This window comes from Dreissena polymorpha, chromosome 1 (genome assembly GCF_020536995.1).
Source record: "Dreissena polymorpha isolate Duluth1 chromosome 1, UMN_Dpol_1.0, whole genome shotgun sequence".
NCBI classification, from domain to species: Eukaryota; Metazoa; Mollusca; class Bivalvia; order Myida; family Dreissenidae; genus Dreissena; species Dreissena polymorpha.
The window spans coordinates 162,705,839-162,728,776 of NC_068355.1; the positions used below are offsets into that span (position 1 = coordinate 162,705,839).

Below are 22,938 nucleotides of genomic sequence, written 5' to 3' on the forward strand. Positions count from 1 at the left end.
ATTTGACCTCTGACCTTGAAGGATGACCGTTGACTTTTCACCACTCAAAATGTGTGGCTCCATGAGTACACGGCATGCCAAATATCAAGTTACTATTTCAATATGCATAAGTATCATAAAATGAGCGATTTTGGCCACATATATTTGACCTCTGACCTTGAAGGATGACCTTGACCTTTCACCACTCAAAATGTGCAGCTCCATGAGTTACACATGCATGCCAAATATCAAGTTGCTATCTTGAATATTGAAAAAGTTATTGCAAATGTTAAAGACCAAACAGACCACATACAGACCAACAGACAGGGCAAAAAAAAAATATGCCCCAACTATAGTGAGTGGGGGACATAAAAATACATTTCATCATAAATCACTCAAAACAAATAAGCAGAATATTCTTAATGTAAAATCCTATTACCTAATATCAGTATTTCTGTGAATTGTTACCTTATTAGTGACCAAGAGATGCTTCGGCCATTGATAGCTTCCTAACGAGTTCATTCTGTTCTTGATTTAGACGCCGTATATCCTGCTCAAGTTGCTACGTCGATTTCAGAGCGAAGTTGCGAATTCCTCTCGCAGTCGGGTGATCGTGTCCTGAAGGCTGTTGTTCTTCTCCTCTAAATTTGCACGCGCCTGAAAAATGGAAATTTAGGCACTAACTAATAAGTTAGGAACTATGAGTTATATTATGCTTGATGTATATATTTTTCTTTGCGTACATTAATTATAGGAGGCATGATTCTATTAATAAGATTTTTGAAACTGAAGCTGGGTCACCAATTGAGCTTGACATTCTCTATGAATTTAGGGAAACATTGCCTATTGGTGTACTTCTTACATTGGTTAAAATTTTCAAACAATTGTTCCAAAGCTTTCAAAATTATTCAACTATTAAATTACATTGAATGCACTTGCAGAATAAAAGTAGAAATAGTTAACACCACTTTGAGTGGTCCCAGATAGCCTGTGCAATCCTCACAGGCTAATCTGGGATGACACTTCCGCTTTATGACATTTTTCGTTTAAATGAAGTGTCTTCTTAGCAAAATCCAATTTAGGCGGAAAGTGTCGACCCTGATAAGCCTGTGCGGACTGCCCTTTCATGTCTGATTAATGCCATCAAAAATACCCGGTAGACACTCTAACCAATAACACACAACACGGTATCAATGCATAAGTTCCTTGCAATCCCTCTTTTAGAAAATAAGTGAGCCTTACTCTGGGGAAAACTGGGCTTAATGCAATGAGCGTTACGTGAATACACAGGTTTATCTGTGATGAAACTTTAGGCATGAGCGTTACGTGAATACACAGTTTTATCTGTGACGACACTTTAGGCATGAGCGTAACGTGAATACACAGGTTTATCTGTGACGACACTTTAGGCATGAGCGTTACGTGAATACACAGGTTTATCTGTGACGACACTTTAGGGCATGAGCGTAACGTGAATACACAGGTTTATCTGTGACGACACTTTAGGCATGAGCGTTACGTGAATACACAGGTTTATCTGTGACGACACTTTAGGCATGAGCGTAACGTGAATACACAGGTTTATCTGTGACGACACTTTAGGCTATGAGCGTAACATGAATACACAGGTTTATCTGTGACGGCACTTTAGGCATGAGCATAACGTGAATACACAGGTTTATCTGTGACGACACTTTAGGCATGAGCGTAACGTGAATACACAGGTTTATCTGTGACAACACTTTAGCATGAGCGTAACGTGAATACACAGGTTTATCTGTGATGACACTTTAGGCATGAGCGTAACGTGAATACACAGGTTTATCTGTGACGACACTGTCTTTAGGCATGAGCGTAACGTGAATACACAGGTTTATCTGTGAAGACACTTTAGGCATGAGCGTAACGTGAATACACAGGTTTATCTGTGACGACACTTTAGGCATGAGCGTAACGTGAATACACAGGTTTATCTGTGACGACACTTTAGGCATGAGAGTTACGTGAATACACAGGTTTATCTGTGACGACACTTTAGGCATGAGCGTAAAGTGAATACACAGGTTTATCTGTGACGACACTTTATGCAGGAGCGTAACGTGAATACACAGGTTTATCTGTGACGACACTTAGGCATGAGCGTTACGTGAATACACAGGTTTATCTGTTGACGACACTTTAGGCATGAGCGTAACGTGATAACACAGGTTTATCTGTGACGACACTTTATGCAGGAGCGTAACGTGAATACACAGGTTTATCTGTGACGACACTTTAGGCATGAGCGTTACGTGAATACACAGGTTTATCTGTGACGACACTTTAGGCATGAGCGTAACGTGATTACACAGGTTTATCTGTGACGACACTTTAGGCATGAGCGTAACGTGAATACACAGGTTTATCTGTGACGACACTTTAGGCATGAGCGTAGTGAATACACAGGTTTATCTGTGACGACACTTTAGGCACATGAAGGTTCAAGTTCACAGTTCACTCAATCTTACCTTGTCATGGTCCGCCTTGAGAGAGGCTATCATAGCGTTTAGTTTCTCCTGGAGGTCGTAGCCTGCGCGGTCGCTGGCAAGGTGCTGCGCCGTGTCCACCTGCTGCTTCAAGGTCAGGTTCTCGTGCTGAAGACCGGACAGTCTGCAGTAAGGGAAAGAAGGGCTCGTTATAACACTGACCAGTAGATATGTCTCATTTTATACATATTACATGTATATATAAGTGGTGATTCACAATTGAACAGTAGACATTCGTCAACACAAATTGCTATGAACAATAATGCCCGTTTATTCCAAAAGTCTCTTTTTTAATTTATATATCAAAGCACAGATGGTCTGTTTATTCTTCTAAGATTTTTCGTAACTGTTTTTCTATTTATATGTCTAAGAATCAACTGCTAAATTTATATATGTTTAGAAGCAAAACTTTCTCATATAATGTTCATATAGAATTGATACCTGTCTTGAAGTGACTCCACTTTGGCTTGCAGCTTGTTGTTCATCTCCTATGAATAAAACATTTCAGTCACTTTATCATATTCATGTCATTATTACAGTTGTATCTCTGCTCATGCCCACAAACAATTTGAAGGCTTAGTTTATGTTTAAAAAAAATGTACGCTAGTAAATTGCGTATTATTGGTCCAGTAGCTTGTGTTGTTACATACCACAAGAGAGGCAAAGCCTTTATTGGGATGCACAAAAATGCAAGCAACATGACTGATACTCTAGAAAAAATCAACTAGCGTAATATTTAAGAAATAGTAAACCCCACTGAGGTCCCTATGGCATTATAGTGACCAGCTATGCAGCCACAAACCGTATATGGACCGAAGCCGTAGGCTGAGGTCCATATACAGTTTTTGGCTGCCTGGCTGGTCACTATAATGCCATTGGGACCAAAGTGGAGTTTACTATTGCTTATATTACACCGAAGTGTGTCCCCAGTATCATTGTACAGTGTTGTACCGGCTTGCCGTACTTTTATTCTGTATGCAACTGAATGCGTAAACGATGACGTATATATCGTGTGACGTAGTTTCTCTGACGAAACATTTCAGTTGGAGCTAAATTCTCTGGATGTCGGACTTGGTGTTTTTTTAACAATTAGTTATTTGTTTAAGGCATCGAACGAATGCAAAATGTATTTCCGATTGTGTGGTTATCATACATAATGTAAACTTTGATAGGAATATAATAAAATAGTGTGATTTAAAATAAGTTGCGATGAAGGGATGGAATAATAGAAAATGGAAGTGAATATCGTTTCGACTTTATTGTTATAAACATTGGATTAATGTTGGCATTGAGGTAAGCGTGTCGTTTATTCTAAATTAAGCTTTTTTAAAACTCTTGTTAAAGCTGAAATAGTGTCAATGCTGTTCAATAAAATGCTTCAACCCAGTGCACATTTAGTGGTTTGTAACCCGAACGGTTCATATACAAAAAATAGTGACCGGTCCATATACTCTGAGTTTCTCTATTGCATTTTACAGACTGAAACCGGTCATATAGATATAGAAGGACCAATTATCTCTGAGGTGTAATATTTTATAATATACACTCGCATAATTGTTTTTTCTGACAGGATGTTTCTGTACAGATGATTGTTCTAATAATAGAAAAAAAATCCATTTCATCTTTGTTGTATGTTGACAATATTGTTTGCTGAAAAAAGTTGTTCTGCTAGTATGCTTATAGGGAATGGAAAAAAAAAGCAAGTAGCATAATACACATTTTGTTATCTGCTATTATGAATTGCACTTCTTGATAAAGCCTTTATTTTGGTTCAGATTGTTAACAGATTAACATATAAATATCGGCTACAATATATCCGACCATTGCATTTAAGATATCTTTATATTTATTAATTTATAACAAAATATGCCATGAAATGTTTTACTTACAGGCAAGAAAAAACACACACAATTGAATAAAAACACTACACACATTTTTGTTCAATAAAAACTTTTTCTTAATAATTCAATATCATCAAAACATCAAGAGAGTTATATGTTTGTTTATTCATAGTTATTCAGAGCTAATATTTAATCAAAATTACCAGTACATTTGTCACATCCTCAAATGGAAGATAAAGTGAAATCATGAATCTGTTCAGTCAATGTAGAAATTGTGTTTGTGATAACAGCTGTCAGCATACCACTCAGGCATGGGTAATCTACAGTCCAACCTGTCAATAAAGACCACTCAAGGCATTTGGTCGTTGTGGTCTTTGTTCACAGGTGGTCTTTATTCGCAGGGTCGATCGAAACTTTGCAAAATATGCTAGTAGTATTTTAACAGGTACCTTATCTATGTTTGTGCTCTATTGTTTAAATGTTTGAATACTTATGCATGTATAATGATATAAAGGATTGAAAACAGTTTTGTTTTACATTTGTATATTTATTACATGTTGTATTTCTATTCCCTTATGTTTTTATTATTTATTTACTTAATCATATACTGTATAAATAACTATTGACATACATGTATACGTACATGTACATGTAATTCTACAAAGAACAAAGTACAAAATACACATAACATAGCAAACATTTATACATGAAATACATGAATCACTACTACACAATCAGTAAAGTTGACAATAATGGACAATAAATGACATCTGATATTTATATTAGACTGAAAACATCCAAGAATAAGATTCCAGACAGATACTCAACGTACCAGTAGAAACAACAAAACACAATAAGCACTACGACCCCCGTCTCCCTCCACTCAAGACACACACACAATCGAAACACTCACTTAAAAAATCACTTATTTTTCTCTGCTTGACACTAGAGTCCATCCTTTATTTGATAAACACATCCTGTGCTTCCATGATTGAGTTCAGCAAACAGTCATTTTTTAGAACTGCAAACGAGCGCAGCTTCTGAAGGCACTCAGCTGCTCTCAGCGGTTCTCCTCGAATTCGTCCATAATCTCATGTTAACGCTTTAAAATGCTCTGAATTTGAGTGTTTCCTACACCAAGATCACAAGTCACTCGTCTACGACTGTGTCCTTTACCTAACAAACTAATGACCTTAACACGTTCTTCCAACGTCAAGAACTGACGTTTGGAAGCCATGATGGTTAACTGCCAATTTTCTGTTCAATCTATGAACGTCTTATTACGGAGAAATTTAAGAAGATAATGACTTTCAAAATGTTTGTCTTTAATAGGCATCGTAAATGATATGAAACCGTTAATTTCCTAAATGAGTTCATGAAAGCCCCAAATTTGTCTTTGATATTTTCGGCAATTAGTACATTAATCGCGAGTCACTTAAATACAAAGGCAAATTTTTACACTTTTGACAAACTGTCAAATGCATAAAAGAAGCAGGCGACTACCAATTAGCAATGCATATTAAATAAACAAACAACTGCTATCGAGTGCAATAAACTGCCACTTGCCAATACCTCCATAGCTACCGACGAGTCCACTGGTAAGATATGTATCACGTGACTACGCAGCGTCCTGGTGGCCATTTTGTTTTTGAAAGTTGCGAAATCGTTGATTTTTATGATTGCAGTGGTTGTTGTAAGCTATCAAAATGGAGATTTGGGAATGTAAAAGGGTGGTCGTTGGTCTTTGTTCACAGGTGGGCTTTATTCGCAGGTTCAATATAAAGTGGAATCGTTCGGGAGGAAATCAGTGTGGTCGTTATTGACTGTTGGTCGCTATTAACAGGCAGTCGCTCGGGCAGGTTGGACTGTACTTTCCAAACACTGCTGGGGCTTCATTGATCAGAATCAGTTATTAATTACCTCAATGTATTCAAGCATCTTGGAAACCTTATTTTAAAAGAATTTTGTATCAGGAGAAGTATTACAGAAATCTTTGATGCAGAGGAAAACAATTTTAAGTTTTAAGATAATTTATTTATTAACAAGACTATTGCCAAGCAATAAAAGTCCTCTACCTACGCAGGATCCACCATTTTCAGCAATATTTGTAGTTTATTTGTTGCCATATCAACCAGAATTCTTGACTTAGGAACAAAATGAAATGACGTGCAAATGACGTGAAATATACAAGCTCACTTACAAAGAACTTCAATACACTATTAAGGTATACAAGCTCACTTACTTAGACCTTCACAACACTATTATGGTAAACAAGCTCACTTACAAAGAACTTCACAACACTATTAAGGTATACAAGATCACTTACAATTAACTTCACAACACAATTAAGATAAACAAGCTCACTTACAAAGAACTTCACAACACTATTTTAGGTATGCAAGCTCACTTACAAAGAACTTCATACACTATTAAGGTAAACAAGCTACACTATGAAACTAAACCAACCATAATTTCCAAGAACTGCTCTATGAAACTACAACAGGCTTCATAACAATGAACATCACTGCACTATGGAAGTAAGTGAGGCTTAATTAATTAGAAGTTCACTACACAGTAGAAACTAAGCAAGACAAAATAACAAAGCACTTCACTACACTATGAAACTTAGCAAATAAATTACCATGAACTTAACTACACTAATAAACTAAGCAAGGCTTAATTACCTAGACCTAACTATAATATGAAACTAAGCAAGGCTTTATTACCTAGACCTCACTACACTATGAAACTAAGCAAGACTTAATAAACAAGATCTTCACTACTCAATGAAACTAAGCCAGGCTTATAACTTCACTACACTCACACACCAAGTGTCACATACCTTCTCATGTCTCATGTTCACATCGTGGTTGTCATGGACGGTCTTGTAGTGTTGCATCTCTCGCTGTGCCTGGTGATACTGGTTGGTTCGCTCCAGTAAAGATGTGTTGGAGATCTGCAGCTGTAACAACAGTAACCAGTGTGAGCAACCATCGTAACCAGTGTCAGCATCATGGCAACCAGTGTCAGCATCATGGCAACCAGTGTGAGCAACCATCGAAACCAGTGTCAGCATCATGGTAACCATGGTAAACAGTGTGACAAAACATGGTAACCAGTGTGAGCAACCATCACACAGGATTAGCAACAAACATTTAAGTGGTGGATGATAATTCATACACAAAAGCCGGGGTAAAAACAAACATTCTGGCCACGTTTGCCCACTCTTGTTTTTAACAATACCTTTTGTTATGAAGAAATTAGTGTAGACAGAAAATTCAGAGGTTCACCTAAAATTTTAGGGGCCAAAGGCTGCGTGCCTCAGCTTATTTCATCCCTGACCTCATGTGGAATACAACATCACACGATAAACATGTGCTATAAGCCCACATAAACACCAGTTATCCAATATTCCCTTAAGCAGTCCAATATAAGAAAAAGCATTGCATGGCGGTTGTGAATTTATACGTTACTGTTTTAAATAGATTCACTTAAGTACTTTATGAGAGAGGTACTATTTCTGACCAAATTGGCTACCAAAAAACACCCAAGTCATAAAAGTAAGCACATTATATACCTCATTCTCCACAGAGTTCAGTTTGGTCTCCAGGGAGTTGAGGGCGTGTATGTGAGCCTGCACCTTGTCCTTCATGCTGGATAACTCCGCCTCCTTGCGCTCCAGTTGTCGGGCCCACTCGTCCCGGTCGCTATGGAGACGCTTCTCAATCTCGTTACGCGTCTGCTGTGACTTCTCGAGCTGGGAGCTTGTTGTCTGCAGACGGCTCCTCAGGGAGTCCAACTGAAAGGTTTCATCACATGTTGTGTGAAATTTGGGCTTAATGCATGAGCATAAAGTGTTGTCCCAGATTAAACTGTGCAGTCTGCACAGGCTAATCGGGGATGATACTTTGCCATTACTGTATTTTCAATAAGAAATTTATATAATTTATGTGGAAAGTGTTACCCCTTATAAGCTTGTTTGGACTTCGCAAGCTAATCCGAGACATCACTTAACGCACATATATTAATTAAGACAAGTATTCCCAGAACAAGTCTTTAATAGAGTATTTTTCTGTTTGTGCAAGCGTATTTTTTTTAAATTGATGTTTATATTATTATTTAAATGCTAGGAAAATTCTCAAACATAATAAATGAAGGAAAAAGTGCTTCATCCATTAGAAACAAAGCTAAATACAAAAACAAGAGCACCGCATAACAGGTGCCACGCTCGGCTGCGAAAGCTTGTCAGATATTTTTTTTAAGGTCACAGTGACCTTGACCTTTGACCAAGTGACCCAAAATGGGTGTGGCGTGTAGAACTAATCAAATGCATGTACATATGAAGTTTCAAAGTTGTAGGTGGAAGCACTTTGATTTAAAAGCGAATGTAGAGGTTTATGTTAAAGTTTATATTGGAGGTCACAGTGACCTTGACCTTTGACCTAGTGACCCCAAAATGGGTGTGGCATGTAGAACTCATCAAGGTGCATCTACATATGAAGTTTCAAAGTTGTAGGTGGAAGAACTTTAGATTTTAGAGCCAATGTTAAGGTTTTAGCACGACGCCTATGGTGGACGTCGGACGACGAGCTGGCTATGACAATACCTCCGAAAACAGCCAAGCTAATAAACAAAGATTAAATGAAGCTAAGTAGAAGATTCAAACTAAACATCAGAAAAAAGTAAAAGTATATGCACCTACTGCACCACTTTGATTTAAATATTTTTGTTTTTTATTTTATCCCTTTAAAAAATATTACTTCCCTTGTAAAAATGATTTGTACCTGCCAAATGATAAAAAGACATTATGTCCCTTTAAAGCTTGTTACTTCCCTTGGATTTGTTTTTTGACCTTTGACTTTGAAGGATGACCTTGACCTTTCACCACTCAAAATGTGCAGCTCCATGAGATACACAAGCATGCCAAATATAAAGTTGCTATCATCAATATTGCAAAAGTTATGGCAAATGTTAAAGTTTTCAGATGGACGGATGGACAGATGAATTCATTTTGCGATTTTTTTTTACGGAGCAAATTTGCTCAGATTTTATTTCATTTTTTTTTTTAATTTTCATAAATGTATAATCCACATTTATTAACTAAGAATTATTATGTAAATCTTAAATTCAGGCTTTTAATCACAAAATATGGCAAAGTCAGACCGCCACACAAGTATTCAACAGTACATCCACAGTCTCTGCCTCACCTCTGCCTCATTCTTCTCCCTGGCCAGGTGCTCTTTATCGAGGCTGTCCCTCAGCATGTTGATGTCGCTGCTCAGTTTCTGCTGGTGCAGGTTCTGCTGCAGCGTGTACTGGGTCAGTGCCTCCTCGTGGTCCTTGAGTTCTGAGCGCAAGTCCTCACAGCGCCCCTGAAGCTTGTCATTCTCTGCGCTCAGTGTAGAGTTGTCCTCTGTCAGCCTCTGACGCTGCTTTTGTAACTCTGCCTGCAAGGGCGGACAGAAAAGTTTGCATATGCAAGAAAGATAATTTCTTGTCACTATGTGTATGTCAGAATATGAAATAAAAAACTGTTGAATCATTTATATCTGCAGCATGCAATGTTGTGGTTTAAAAAAAAGACTTATTCATAAAAATGTACATTTGTGGATTTTTGACTTTAGGAAAAAAAAGAGGAATATGAGTCCTTCATTTTACAGTGTGTTTGTATTATATAAGTAAATTGGTCAACCCATGAAATCAACAAAATAATGTCCTACAAATAATAATAATTTTACAGCACTACAAATCATATACATATTACTATGCCTCTTTAAATGGGCAAAAAAAGAACACATAAGATGATAGCTCGGTAGTATTCTTGCCAGAATATGAAAGAAAATATATTCACCACTACAATATTCATATTTGTCTGAAGCTTTTATTTACTTTTTCTAATTTAATTAACAATAAAACACACACATGGAAGACAACAACTAGAGCTTTGTCACAGACGTGACGAATACCCCCACATGCCGCATTGACACATAATATTTTGCATGTCGTCTTCACAAAAAACAGCGGACACCATGCTCAATTTTTAAAAAGCACTAAATGACCCCTTGACCTAGTTTTTGACCCAGAAAGGCCCATGTTCTAACTTGGCCTTAAGATCATCTCCATAAAACTTCTGATCAAGTTTGGTGAATCTCGGATGTAAAGTACTTGAATTAGAGAGCGGACTGACTGACTGACTAATTGGGTTGTTTACCCTCGGGACTTCGGTTAATAAACAATTGCCCGAGCACACTGCTTAACATAAAACTCTGCATAAAAAGGTCGAAAACGGCCATAAAATGGACAGCCCGATTTTACTGGGCTGTACCATTGATATAAATAGAAAACTCTGCAGTGTTGGTGCGGTGCCTTAATAAAAATCTATTGGTTTAAAAATATCTATACTTATTCGAGAAGCGTTAATAACGCAGTACTCAATAAAATTAATAATCAATGCCTTGCCTAAAGCTGTAAGAAAGCGGTGTTTTAATTGGTTAACTGTATTTAAAAGCATGGCTCTGATTGGTTATCTCTGTCACGTCCGCGCAAAAGCATGTAGGTCAATCCGTTTTGGGGTAAAAATTTCACACAAAGAACGACCTTGAGATGGCGTCTGCTCTTGCACGGACGTGACAGAGATAACCAATCATAATGATTGCGTCTGCTCTTTTGCACTTTTGGAATGTAAACAAAGCATATGAAACAAGAAGGAATATTACTACTTGAATCTGTTTGAATTTAATATAATTGGTATATGTTATTTAAACTATTATGATGAAGTTATATTAATATTATTATTATTATTATTGTTACTATTGTTATTATTATTATTACTATATGTATGTTGTTTGTGTTGGAAAGAGAGAAAAGGAGGAGAATAGCCCAATTTTTATAAGTATTGATGGTAAAAACACATACTATTATATGCGGTATCATCATTACTAGACCCTAGAGAGCGGACACCATGCTGAATGTTAAAAAAAGCACTAAGTGACCCCGTGACCTAGTTTTAGGCCCGGAATGGCCCATGTTCAAACTTGTCCTAGAGATCATTTAGATAACACTTGTGACCAAGTTTGGTGAGGATTGGATGAAAACTACTTGAATTAGAGAGCAGACAACATGGTGAGGTTTAAAACGCACTAAGATACCCCGTGACCTAGTTTATGACCCGGCATGACCCATATTCAAACTTGACCTAGACATCATCTAGATACAACTTCTGACCAAGTTTGGTGAAGATTGGATGAAAACTACTTGAACTAGAGAGCGGACAACATTGTGATGTTTAAAACGCACTAAGTGACCCCATGACCTTGTTTTTGACCCGGCATGACCCATATTCAAACTTGTCCTAGACATTATCAAGATACAACTTCTGACCAATTTTGGTGAAGATTGGATAAAAACTACTTGAATTAGAGATTGGACAACATGGTGAGGTTTAAAACACACTAAGTGACCCCGTGACCTAGTTTTTGACCCGGCAAGGCCCATGTTCGAACTTGACCTACACATCATCTAGTTACAACTTCTGACCAAGTGTGGTGAAGATTGGATGAAAACTACTTGAAATAGAGAGCGGACACCATGCTCAATGTGTAAAACGCACATAGTGACCCCGTGACCTTGTTTTTTACCCGGCATGACCCATATTCAAACTTGCCCTAGACATTATCAAGATACAACTTCTCACCAATTTTGGTGAAGATTGGATAAAAACTACTTGAATTAGAGAGTGGACAACATGGTGAGGTTTAAAACACACTAAGTGACCCCGTGACCTAGTTTTTGACCCGGCATGGCCCATGTTCGAACTTGACCTACACATCATCTAGTTACAACTTCTGACCAAGTGTGGTGAAGATCGGATTTAAACTACTTGAAATAGAGAGCGGACACCATGCTCAATGTGTAAAACTTACTAAGTGACCCTGTGACCTAGTTTTTGATCTGGCTTGCCCATGTTCGAACTTGGCATTCAGATCATCTAGATACAACTTCTGACCAAGTTTTGTGAAGATTGGATGAAAACTACTTGAATTAGAGAGCAGACAACATGCTGAATGTTTAAAACACACTAAGTGACCCAGTGACCTAGTTTTTGACCCAGCAAGGCCCATGTTCGAACTTGGCCTAGACATCATGTAGATACAACTTCTGACCAAGTTTGGTGAAGATCTGATGAAAACTACTTGAATTAGAGAGCGGAAACTTAATACGGACCGACAGACCGACCAACCGACAGACAAGTTCACTCCTATATACCCCCCTACACTTCGTTTGTGGAGGTATAATTATGAAACGATTGAACGACTCCATTCAAAGAAACATAGATTACCTTGAGAGCAATAATCTCATTCTTGTATTTCTCCACGAGGTCTCGAGTGTGCTTGATGTCATCATCTGCCAGCTCCAGGGCTGTTCGAGCTTCTTCCTGTAACCAACCATTGCACACATGGCATGAGTCATACTCATTGTAAGTTTTAAATCTTTTCATCTCCATGTCAGCTTTTAAATGCAATATATTATCGCAAAAATATATATTTGGGCCATGTTCTGTGAAAAGGGGGTTGAATACACAGGCTAATTAGGGATGACACTATTATCTTGTAGGATATTTTCTGTTTAAAGAAATTCTCTTCTTAACAAAAATCCAGTTAAGGCAGAAAGTATCAGCCCTGATAAGCCTTGCGAACTGAACAGGCTTATCTGAGACAACACACATGCATTAAAGCCCCTTTTCATGGAGAGCAGCTCCTTTTAAGAAAAAATGATAGTCATAGCCACTTGTGACAGTATTTATTTTTCATGATAAAGAGTGAATAAAAAATTATTATAGGTTGTTAACTGGAATAATACAATCATGATGACTTAAACAAATGTAATTCAACATTGTTTTAGTCAAACATCTTTTATGCTTCACTTCATTTACTATTTTCATTTAGGAAATAGAAAAATGTTGTAACTGTTTTACACTCAAACTATAAATTAACTTCACTTTTTATTCATCACTGGTCAGGAGATTGAATTCACAATTGTCAATAACTTTTACATATAATTCTATTTAAACATATTTTTTTCTATAAAAAGGGTAAATATTAAATAAAGAAATTTAACAAGAGCCTGAATATGTGTATCAACATGGCTAAATATTTGCACAAGGCAAGTGTTAAAAACTCTACTATTAAAGCCCTTACACATATGACATTATTGCTGTTTCTCTTTGAGATTTTCTTATGCTTTTTAAATGTGTGCCATTAGTATCTATGTTAGTAAAACAAAGAAGACAACACCAGCCCCACTAGACAACATGACACATGCTCAGAGAAAACAGATGCCCTCACATTTCACTTTAGAAAAAAAAAACACTCCACTTATGTAAAAAAAAAAAACAACAGTTATATGGCCATATTCGACTTTTGACCTCTAAGTGTGGCTATGACCTTTTAGGCATGGATATAGGTGATACACAAACCACACCGTCTCTTGATGGTAGTCATTTGTGGTCAGTTATTTTAAAATTGCATCATGGGTGATGGTGTACCATATGGGAAAAGCTGTTTATGTCTTATTTGACTTCAGACTTCTAAGTGTGAACTTTATCTTTGAGAGACAGAGATAGGTATTACATGGGAAACACTGTCTTATGAAAGTTTACATACGGTATTTTAAAATCCATCTTAATATTGCAAAGTTATGGCAGAGACAGGAATTTATAATCTGTTTTATGGACAAATTTGAACTTTGACCTTTTACTGTTACTCTCCTCCCTTCAAGTAAGGAGTCAGCTGTAAAATGAAATATGTCTTTTTATGATAGATCACAATATATATTGGGAATATGTTATGACAACTTATGAAAACTTAATTAATATTCAACTGCATATAGGCACTGGTTTTATCTTGCACAGAATTTTAAGCTTTCCTCTAAAAAGTTTTTTTTGTAGCTAGACATACATTTGAGAGTCACAGATTTGGCGTTTTTAAGTTGCAAAACATGTATCTGATGCAGGAAGGCCCTTAAGCCCTCACATGAGTTCAAGTTACATCAATTGACTTAGATTTAATTGAGGAAACTAGTTTTTGAGTTCAAGACCTTGTTTTAATCTTCTACTAGATAAGGTTATGATATATAATCACATTAAGTTCAATCAGAATAAGGTAAACAAGAGCACCGCATAACGGATGCCACGCTCGGTTGCAGGTGCAGTTTTTAATAAATGAAAGCTTGTCAGAATTTTTTTTTTTTTTTTTAGAGGTCACAGTGACCTTGAAATTTGACCTGGTGACCCAAAAATGGGTGTGGCATGTAGAGCTAGTCAAGGTGCAGCTACATACAAAGTTTCAAAGTTGTAGGTTAAAGCACTTTGATTTTAGAGGCAATGTTCAAAACCTTTGAACATTGCCTTCAAAACCTTTGAATGTTCAAAAACAAAATGTTATGGTTTTAGCACATTAAGCGGACGACACGACGATGGTTTTAGCACAAAGCGGACGACACGACGACGGACACGACTAGCTGGCTATGACAATAACTCGGGTCTTCTCCGAAAACAGCCGTGCTAAAAATTAGGAATTTTGAGTATGTATACCTTTTTTCTGAGATTTGACCTGGTGGCCTAATTTCGACCCCACTAGATTTACCAAGATTTGAAAATGAGCTAGACTTTGTTGATTTAAAGATTCTGATCAAGTTTCATTAAAATTGAACTACAAATGTGGCTTCTATAGTATTTACAAGCTTTTTAAAAAAGATTTTCTAAGATTTGATCCAATCAATGAGGTTGACGCACACCGCACAATGAAAGATGCTAGACAAAGACTGAGCAAACAAGCAAATTCATTGAATTGATATCCCCTGCCAAACTAGAGCTTTGTCACAGATGTAAGCATTTTTTCAAGATACAAAAGGGCCATAACTCCGTTATTAACGGATGGTGTACAATGCCATTTGGCGTGCATCATTGTCTTATCCATATATATACTCATACCAAGTTTCAATAAAATCGGCCAAAGCACTTCCAAGATATGGCTCCAGACACAAAAATGCCGGACGGACCGAAGGACGGACAACGCCAAAACAATATCCCCCTGCCTTTGGAGGGGGATAAAAAGTTCAACCTTAGCAAAAAGCACTCAGGCACGCTAAAAAGCTCATGTTAGAGAGGACAGTTAGGTATTCTCTACAAAAACTCATTACATCCATATAACAGGAAAAATGGTGACAGTGCAACATGTTGATTCATCTTACCCCAGCCTCGGACTCCTGCAAACATGCAGTGAGTTGTGTGGTGAATGCAACATTAAAAACTGTTAAATTTGAAATCCATATACAAATCATTATTAATACACATTGGGCTTTTGATTTTTTTAATAAAGTAATACAATTCGAGCTCAAAATGCGACTGCTAAGAACTTAACAAACAATACTTATACGAAAAAGTTTACCAACAATGATAAAATAAAATACAATAACAAATACCAATACAGTGACCCCACGTTTATCCGGATCTCGATAGTCCGAAAATCTCGTGATCAGGACAAAAGTCAAGGTGAACGTATTTATCATGCAGTATTTTGCCCCTTTAAGTCCCGAATCTCGGGTTCCGGATCCAGATGTAGATTTCGCAATACCGATCTGTGTATTTAGCTGTAATCATGTCTCATTTATCCGGAAGCTTCCCAACACGGGGGCTTAATCGCCCACCCGCCGTATAAACAAAAGCCCAATCACCGAGGCTTGAAGTGTTGTTGTTTTAGGCTTAATCGCCAACCCATAATTTAAACAAAAGCGCGATCACCGAGGCGTGAAATATTGTGTTTAGGCGTGATAGCTAATAGTCGTAATTAAACATGGTTCGACTCCAACTTTAAATTGATGTCGGCATTACACAATGCATCTTAAATAACACAGTGATTTTCATTAATGTCTTTAATGAGCTGAACACGCCACCAATACAGACGCTGAATACAATCGGACAGTCACGGTGCATGAAAAGTTAAATAAGCAATCCATTTAAAATGCATCGAACCTTACATGTCGTATTTTAATCATTTATACATTCTGTTGTATGAGACGGGTTATAAATAAAGATATTAAAACAGTATTGCTGTTTTATATTTTCTTTTCATTTTCCTTCAACACCCTTGATTTGTAACTTTGTGACGTCACCAGCTTACAGCTCGCTTTACACCCATGGAAACGTCTTTTCACTGCAGCAGTATCACACGAGTCGGAGATACACGTTGACCTTATGGAAAGTGTATACAGCAACAAAATATTGATTTAATACTAAGCTATCAACGCTTAACTGTGTGATTGAAACATTCGCAAAGCTTTAAGTCATGTGTGAACATGTACATGTACTAAAATTTGGTTACGCGTTTTTGTATTTACATTGTTTAACAACAATTGATTTTTTTAAGCAAATAAATGTCTGCGTAACACGAAAATATAATTCTTGATGCGAAATAAGAATGTAAATATACATAAACATAAGGTTTATGTCATAAGGGAAATATTTTACTCTTGAAACAGCAATGGTTGAATAGTCCAGAAGATTCGTTAATCCGGAAATTTCTGCCGGAACAGACGTGTCCGGATAAACGCGGGGTCACTGTATATATCATTAACGAAACATAACCAAACAATATCATACTGACAAACTTTGGCCAGTACAATCTAAAGAACATTCTTAAAACTGTTTGATCTCAAGATTTAAACACTCATATTTATTTTAGAAATGACTTTAAATGCTTTTTGAACATGGGATTAAAAATAAACATGAGACACATTCTCGGAAAACTGGTTTTAATGTACCTGCATCAGGTGTTGTCCCAGATTAGCCTGTGTGGACTGCACAAGTTAATCAAGTACGACACTTTTTACACACATGCATTAAGCCAAGTTTTCCCAAAACGCATCTCAAATGATAAACATTTGAGATGAGCTGTGACAGGCTTTGCGGCCCTACCCGTTGTGATGAGTTGAGCTGAGACTCCTCATGGATATGCTGCTGAAGTCTCTGCTGTTCCTCATTGATTCGCTCCTGTAGCTGTTTGGCTGAGATCTCATTGGTCAGCTTCCTCTCTAGCTCCAACTTCTCATCCTCCAGCTACACACGGGGAGGAGTCAACAATTAGTACATGACTATCATACAGACAGGGGGAGGAGTCAACAATAAGTACATGGCTTTGATGCAGACAGGGGGAGGAGTCAATTATTAGTACATGACTATCATGCAGACAGTTGTTGTTTTTGTTTTTTATCGAGTGCACAGGGATTGTCTCCCATATGGCCATCGCCCCCAGAAAGACGTGTTAGTTGGTTACGGGGGAGAGTGCAAGATACAGGAGACACCCCGTTCCAGAGGTGACCCTGGGTCTTTTAGTGCCAGGTGTATAGCACCTAGTACACTGCGCCTCGGTTTAACGTCTCATGCGAAAGACGAGTTCGTAGGTTAGGTGCAGCGGGGGATCGAACTAGATATCTCTGGATTGTGAAGCCAGTGTGTTACCACTAGACCACGGATCCGCTACTCATGCAGACAGGGGGAGGAGTGAACAATAAGTACATGGCTTTGATGCAGACAGGGGGAGGAGTCAACAATTAGTACATGACTATCATACAGACAGGGGGAGGAGTCAACAATAAGTACATGACTTTGATGCAGACAGGGGGAGGAGTCAACAATTAGTACATGACTATCATACAGACAGGGGGAGGAGTCAACAATAAGTACATGGCTTTGATGCAGACAGGGGGAGGAGTCAATTATTAGTATATGACTATCATGCAGACAGGGGGAGGAGTGAACAATAAGTACATGCCTATGATGCAGACAGGGGGAGGAGTCAACAATAAATAATTATAACTTCTGTTACATTTATATCAATGCTGCATTCTGATTGGATAATTTTTTCACATGGCTGTTTTTTTATATTTTCCGATGAACCCACTTCGTATGCAAATTTACACATAAATATTCATGGCGCTACTTTCTGGTCATAAACAAGTTGCCAAAATGACGTTATGTTTTAAGCGAAACTTAATGGCGTTGTTTTTTATTGGTCAATAGCGAAATGACGTTATATTTATTGCGGGAACTTCAACAATATATCCGTTTGACGGAGATGAAACCAAAACTTAAAATAGATTCATACGCTAGATTAAAAAGGACGTTTATGTCCCTTACCACGATAGAATTTCAGCTTTAAGATAATTTTGTGTTGTAATTATAAGAATTGAATAGCATTTTTCTGAATTTCATCGGTGTATGAACTGTCCGGAAAAATACACCTAATTTATGCATAAACGCCATCGGTGTTTATGCAAATTAGGAGTAATTTTCCAGCCAGTTCGTACACAGATGAAATGCAGAAAAATGCTATTTAATTCTTAAGTACATGCCTATGATGCACACAGGGGAAAGAGTCAACAATAAGTACATGCCTATGACACAGACAGGGATACAACAATTTGTACTTATCAGTAATGCATGAGTGATTTCGAACTGAGCTTTTGCAGTTTAACACATTTTAAAAGGGAAAACTTTGCTGCTCAGTAATATGCTCAGCCTTTGGGCTTTCTTAGCCTTACTACTTATTGAACTTGGAGAGAAATGGTCACTTCCCACTTCATAATTTAGGTTTCATAAGTAATGCAAACAAGAGCTGTCGGAGGACAGCGCGCTCGACTATTCGAGTGCTTGACAGTATAACATAAGCCATCATGGGGAATTGTTCACATTCAATAATTTATTAGACGATCTTTAAAAAAATAAAAAAAGGAAAAAAAATCAAATAAATATTTTTGGTGGGGGGGGGAGTTGAGAGGGGGTATAATGTGGGGTGGGTTCATTTGTTAGATGATCTTTCAAAAATAAAAAAAGGAAAATTTTCTATTTATTTATTTTTTTTTTGGGGGGGGGGGGGGGTGAGAGGGGTGGGTATAATGTTGGGTGGGGTTATTTAATAGATGATGTTTAAAAAAAAATGGGGGGATAGGGGGGGTAGGGGGGTGAGAGGGGGGTATAATGTGGGGTGTGGTAATTTATTAGATGAGGTTAAAAACCAAAAAAATAGGGGTGGGGGGAGGTTGGGGGGGGAGGGGTATTGTTTGTGTGAAATCCATAGTGGTATTAAGGTAAGTGTTGTTTTGTCAAAGTAATAATAACATGTGATCATAAATAAAGAAGTTATGGCAATTTAAGTCAAATGTTCAATTATCTAAGTGTAAAAGGGGCCATAGTTATGTCAAAATGCTTGATACAGTGGTCTGCTCTTGTTTATAGGTTGGGGTCATGTTGGCAAACAAGTATGCAACATATAAAAGCAATATGTCAAAGGATATAGGAAATATTTGGGGTAGTATGCAAACTTTAACATAGATTTATCAATAATATGCATATTCTAAGCATAAAAGGGGCAATAATTATGGCAAAATGCTTGATAGAGTTGTCTGCTCTTGTTTATAGGTTGGGGTGATATTGGTAAACAAGTATGCAAAATATGAGAGCAATATGTCAAGGGACAATGAAAATAAATGGGGTAGTACGCAAACTTTAACATTTGCTGCATATTCTTAGTGGAAAAGGGGCCATAACTATGACAAAGTGCTTGATAGAGTTGTCTGCTATTGTTTATAGGTTGGGGTCATGTTGGTAAAAAAAGTATGCAAAATATGAAAGTAATATGTCAAGGGACAAAGAAACTATTTGGGGTAGTATGAAAACTTTAACATTTGCACGTTAACGCAGACGCTAACGCTAACGCAGACGCTCACGCCGGGGTGAGTAGGATAGCTCCACTATATATATTTCATAGATAATAGTCGAGCTAAAAATGGTCTTAAGCTATATGCTGCTTTAGACCAGCCTGTGCATTCACACATTTCAGCTATGATCAGTCCAGCAAGGTTTCGTGGTCTCAATACTAGACAGAGTAGCTCCTGACCAGACTGCAAGTGAAGGGGCCTTAATGAGTTAAAGTTGATTATTCTGATACACTTGAGTCATTGGTCAGTTGCAGGATTCGATACAGACAAATTAACGTATAAATCAAATTGCTATAAAAAACAGCAAGAAAATAATAACTTTAGTATCATCTTATATAAAGTATTAAGTTTTATCAATGGTCAGGTTATTTAACCCTTTCCCACTATGAGGCAAATTGAAAATGGCTATATGCAAACAGCATAAAACCAGAACAGCCTGCGAGTAACTCGCAGTCTGTTCAGGTTTTATGCTGTTTCCTGCTCATCAGTATCTAAGGGTTGGAAATGAAGTCTTTACATCATGAATCTAGTAAGAAAGGTCTTAAATTAAATTTAACTTTCTTAGGAACTACAAACTCATCAAAATACATATCTAAGTGGGACAGGGTTAAGGCTTGAACAGTTCCCAAAGTGTGACTCACGTCTTTCATCTGGTTCTGGGCAGCCCTCAGCTCCATCTGGACATTCCTCATGGACAGTTCAGCCCTCTGTCTTGCCTCCATCTCTCTGCAACCACAACAGAATCAATTTATAAACTCACTTAGACATGTCCCATATAAAACTGTCCAATGGCCAGCTCTGTCATAAGCCAAATTAGCAAATGGCTACATATTAGAAAATTTCGCTCAAGAAATTTCCATTTGGCTATAACATTCTGTCAATAAAACCCAGTAAAACAGATCTCAAATGTGAAGAATTTCTGTGGACAACCGTAAATTTGGCTAAAAATGATTTTGAGCCAAGGATAGCACATCACTATGGGCATTGTCCGCATGTCTCACTGTGAGCATTGTTGACAACATGACTGTGCTATGCATGACTCACTGTGTGTACTGTCCCTCCTTCTTGCTCAGTTGTTCCTTGGTCTTCTTCAACAGCAGCTCTGCATTCTTCTTCTTCTCTTCTTCGTCACTCACCTGGTACCTGGAAACAACATCACAGGAAAATAAATCAAATCAGGAGACTTAACAGTCAACTTTGCCAGCTTAGCCAGTCAAGTTATCTAAACTTTTCTTTAGTAAGCAGCCCTTGTTTTCAAAAAGTCTATGGTTCTGTGCTCCATTTTCACAAGTGGAAACATTATGGTGAAAATGGGGCATTGAAATTTAAAGAAACAAAATGTCTTAACATTCAATACTTAATCATCTTCATGACCTTACTTTATACATACAGGCAAGAGATGTATGATTCATTGAAGACATGACATTAGGACCTTAATTATAACAAACTCATAACTTGGCTTCAGGGACTAAAGTTGTCCAATTGACACATTAAAAATATTGACAAAGAACATTTTAACTGCAGCTCTTGGAACACCGGGCATCGCAAATTTGCGTTAGGCATCGTTCCAGAGTAGCCTGTGCAGAACACACAGGCTATTCAGGAATGACACTGCACTTTTATGGACTTTTTTGTTTTAAGAAAGGCTTTTCTAAACAAAAATCCAGTTTAGCCAAATAACCTGTAGTTCCTGATAAGCCTGTGTGACTGCACAGGCCAATCAGGGAAAATACACATTACCCACATGAATAAATCCCTATTTTCCCATAGACTGGCTCACTTAAAGACTTTAAAATGACCCTCCTAGTCTAGACGCTTCAATAACTACTTACTCCAGTTGTCTAATTTTAGCCTCCAAATCCAACTTGTTCTGTTCCAACACTGATTTCTGATATTTCAAACTGTCCAGAGATCTAAAAATTAATAAATAAGCTCTCATTTATAATTTGCATGCTTCATAAAAATTTTATATAGGCAAGATTGTAGAATTTTTTTCTCTAAATTTATTATAATGAGAATTGCATGTGCTTTACTAAACCTGTAATTTATATGTCTCAATACCAAAGATGGCAAACATTTTTTGTTTAAATGGTTCTCATCAGTTAAGAAAAATGTCTGAATTTTGGCTATGTAATGGAGTCATGTTCTCAGAAAACTTAGTTAAATGTATGTGCTTTAAATGTCATCCCAGTTTAGCTTGTGCAGCTTGCACAAGATTGGAGATTTTCTGCAAAGACTGGATTTTCTCTGTGCAGACTGACCGGCTATTCTGGGATGACACTTTAAGCACATGCATTAAGCCCAGTTTTCCAGAACTAAGCTCACTTGATGTTTTGTCTTACTTTTGAAGACCTGCGCGATCTTTGGTCATCTGTCGCTGCTTCTCTTCAAGGATGTTCTTCTGACTGCGCTCGTACTCGAGCTGTTTACGATGCTCCCTCAGATGTTCTTGTAGCTTTAGCACCGCACTCGAGTCTGGAAATGTCACAAAACCATTGAGCACTGAGTGAATTACTGTGTAGATCTTGTTGTCATTTATGAGCAATAATTTATTTAGCTTTTTTATTGTTATATCAAACATTACACATGCACATAAAAAACAAGGTTTTCAGTTTAAATGAGAAACGCTTTTAGGTCAATAATATGTTTAATCTTTTTATTATTGTTCTTCCCTTTCATTATTATCAAATAATCACTGTATAATTAAATAACTTCCTGACAGATGCATAGTTTTTTAAAGTTCTAATAAGTAACACGTTCTTTTAACAATACTTAACATATTGAAACCTTTCAATTTTTTAGAATTATGGCTAACTATA

At 37.3% G+C, this 22,938-nt stretch overlaps 1 protein-coding gene across 1 annotated transcript in view; it reads right to left on the reverse strand.

Moving 5' to 3' along the window:
* Positions 1-552: 552 nt before the first annotated feature.
* Positions 553-22,938, reverse strand: part of LOC127863588 (ankyrin repeat domain-containing protein 26-like) — a 133,761-nt gene continuing 111,375 nt past the window's right edge. The window contains exons 29-41 of the mRNA XM_052403192.1: positions 22,462-22,594; positions 21,952-22,032; positions 21,164-21,262; positions 20,761-20,845; positions 17,319-17,459; positions 15,596-15,610; positions 12,684-12,779; positions 9,553-9,792; positions 7,923-8,144; positions 7,188-7,307; positions 2,946-2,992; positions 2,487-2,628; positions 553-636 (exon numbers count right to left, since the gene is read on the reverse strand). Of these exons, the coding sequence (XP_052259152.1) occupies positions 553-636; positions 2,487-2,628; positions 2,946-2,992; positions 7,188-7,307; positions 7,923-8,144; positions 9,553-9,792; positions 12,684-12,779; positions 15,596-15,610; positions 17,319-17,459; positions 20,761-20,845; positions 21,164-21,262; positions 21,952-22,032; positions 22,462-22,594 (1,505 nt within the window). The remainder of the gene's footprint in view (positions 637-2,486; positions 2,629-2,945; positions 2,993-7,187; positions 7,308-7,922; positions 8,145-9,552; positions 9,793-12,683; positions 12,780-15,595; positions 15,611-17,318; positions 17,460-20,760; positions 20,846-21,163; positions 21,263-21,951; positions 22,033-22,461; positions 22,595-22,938) is intronic.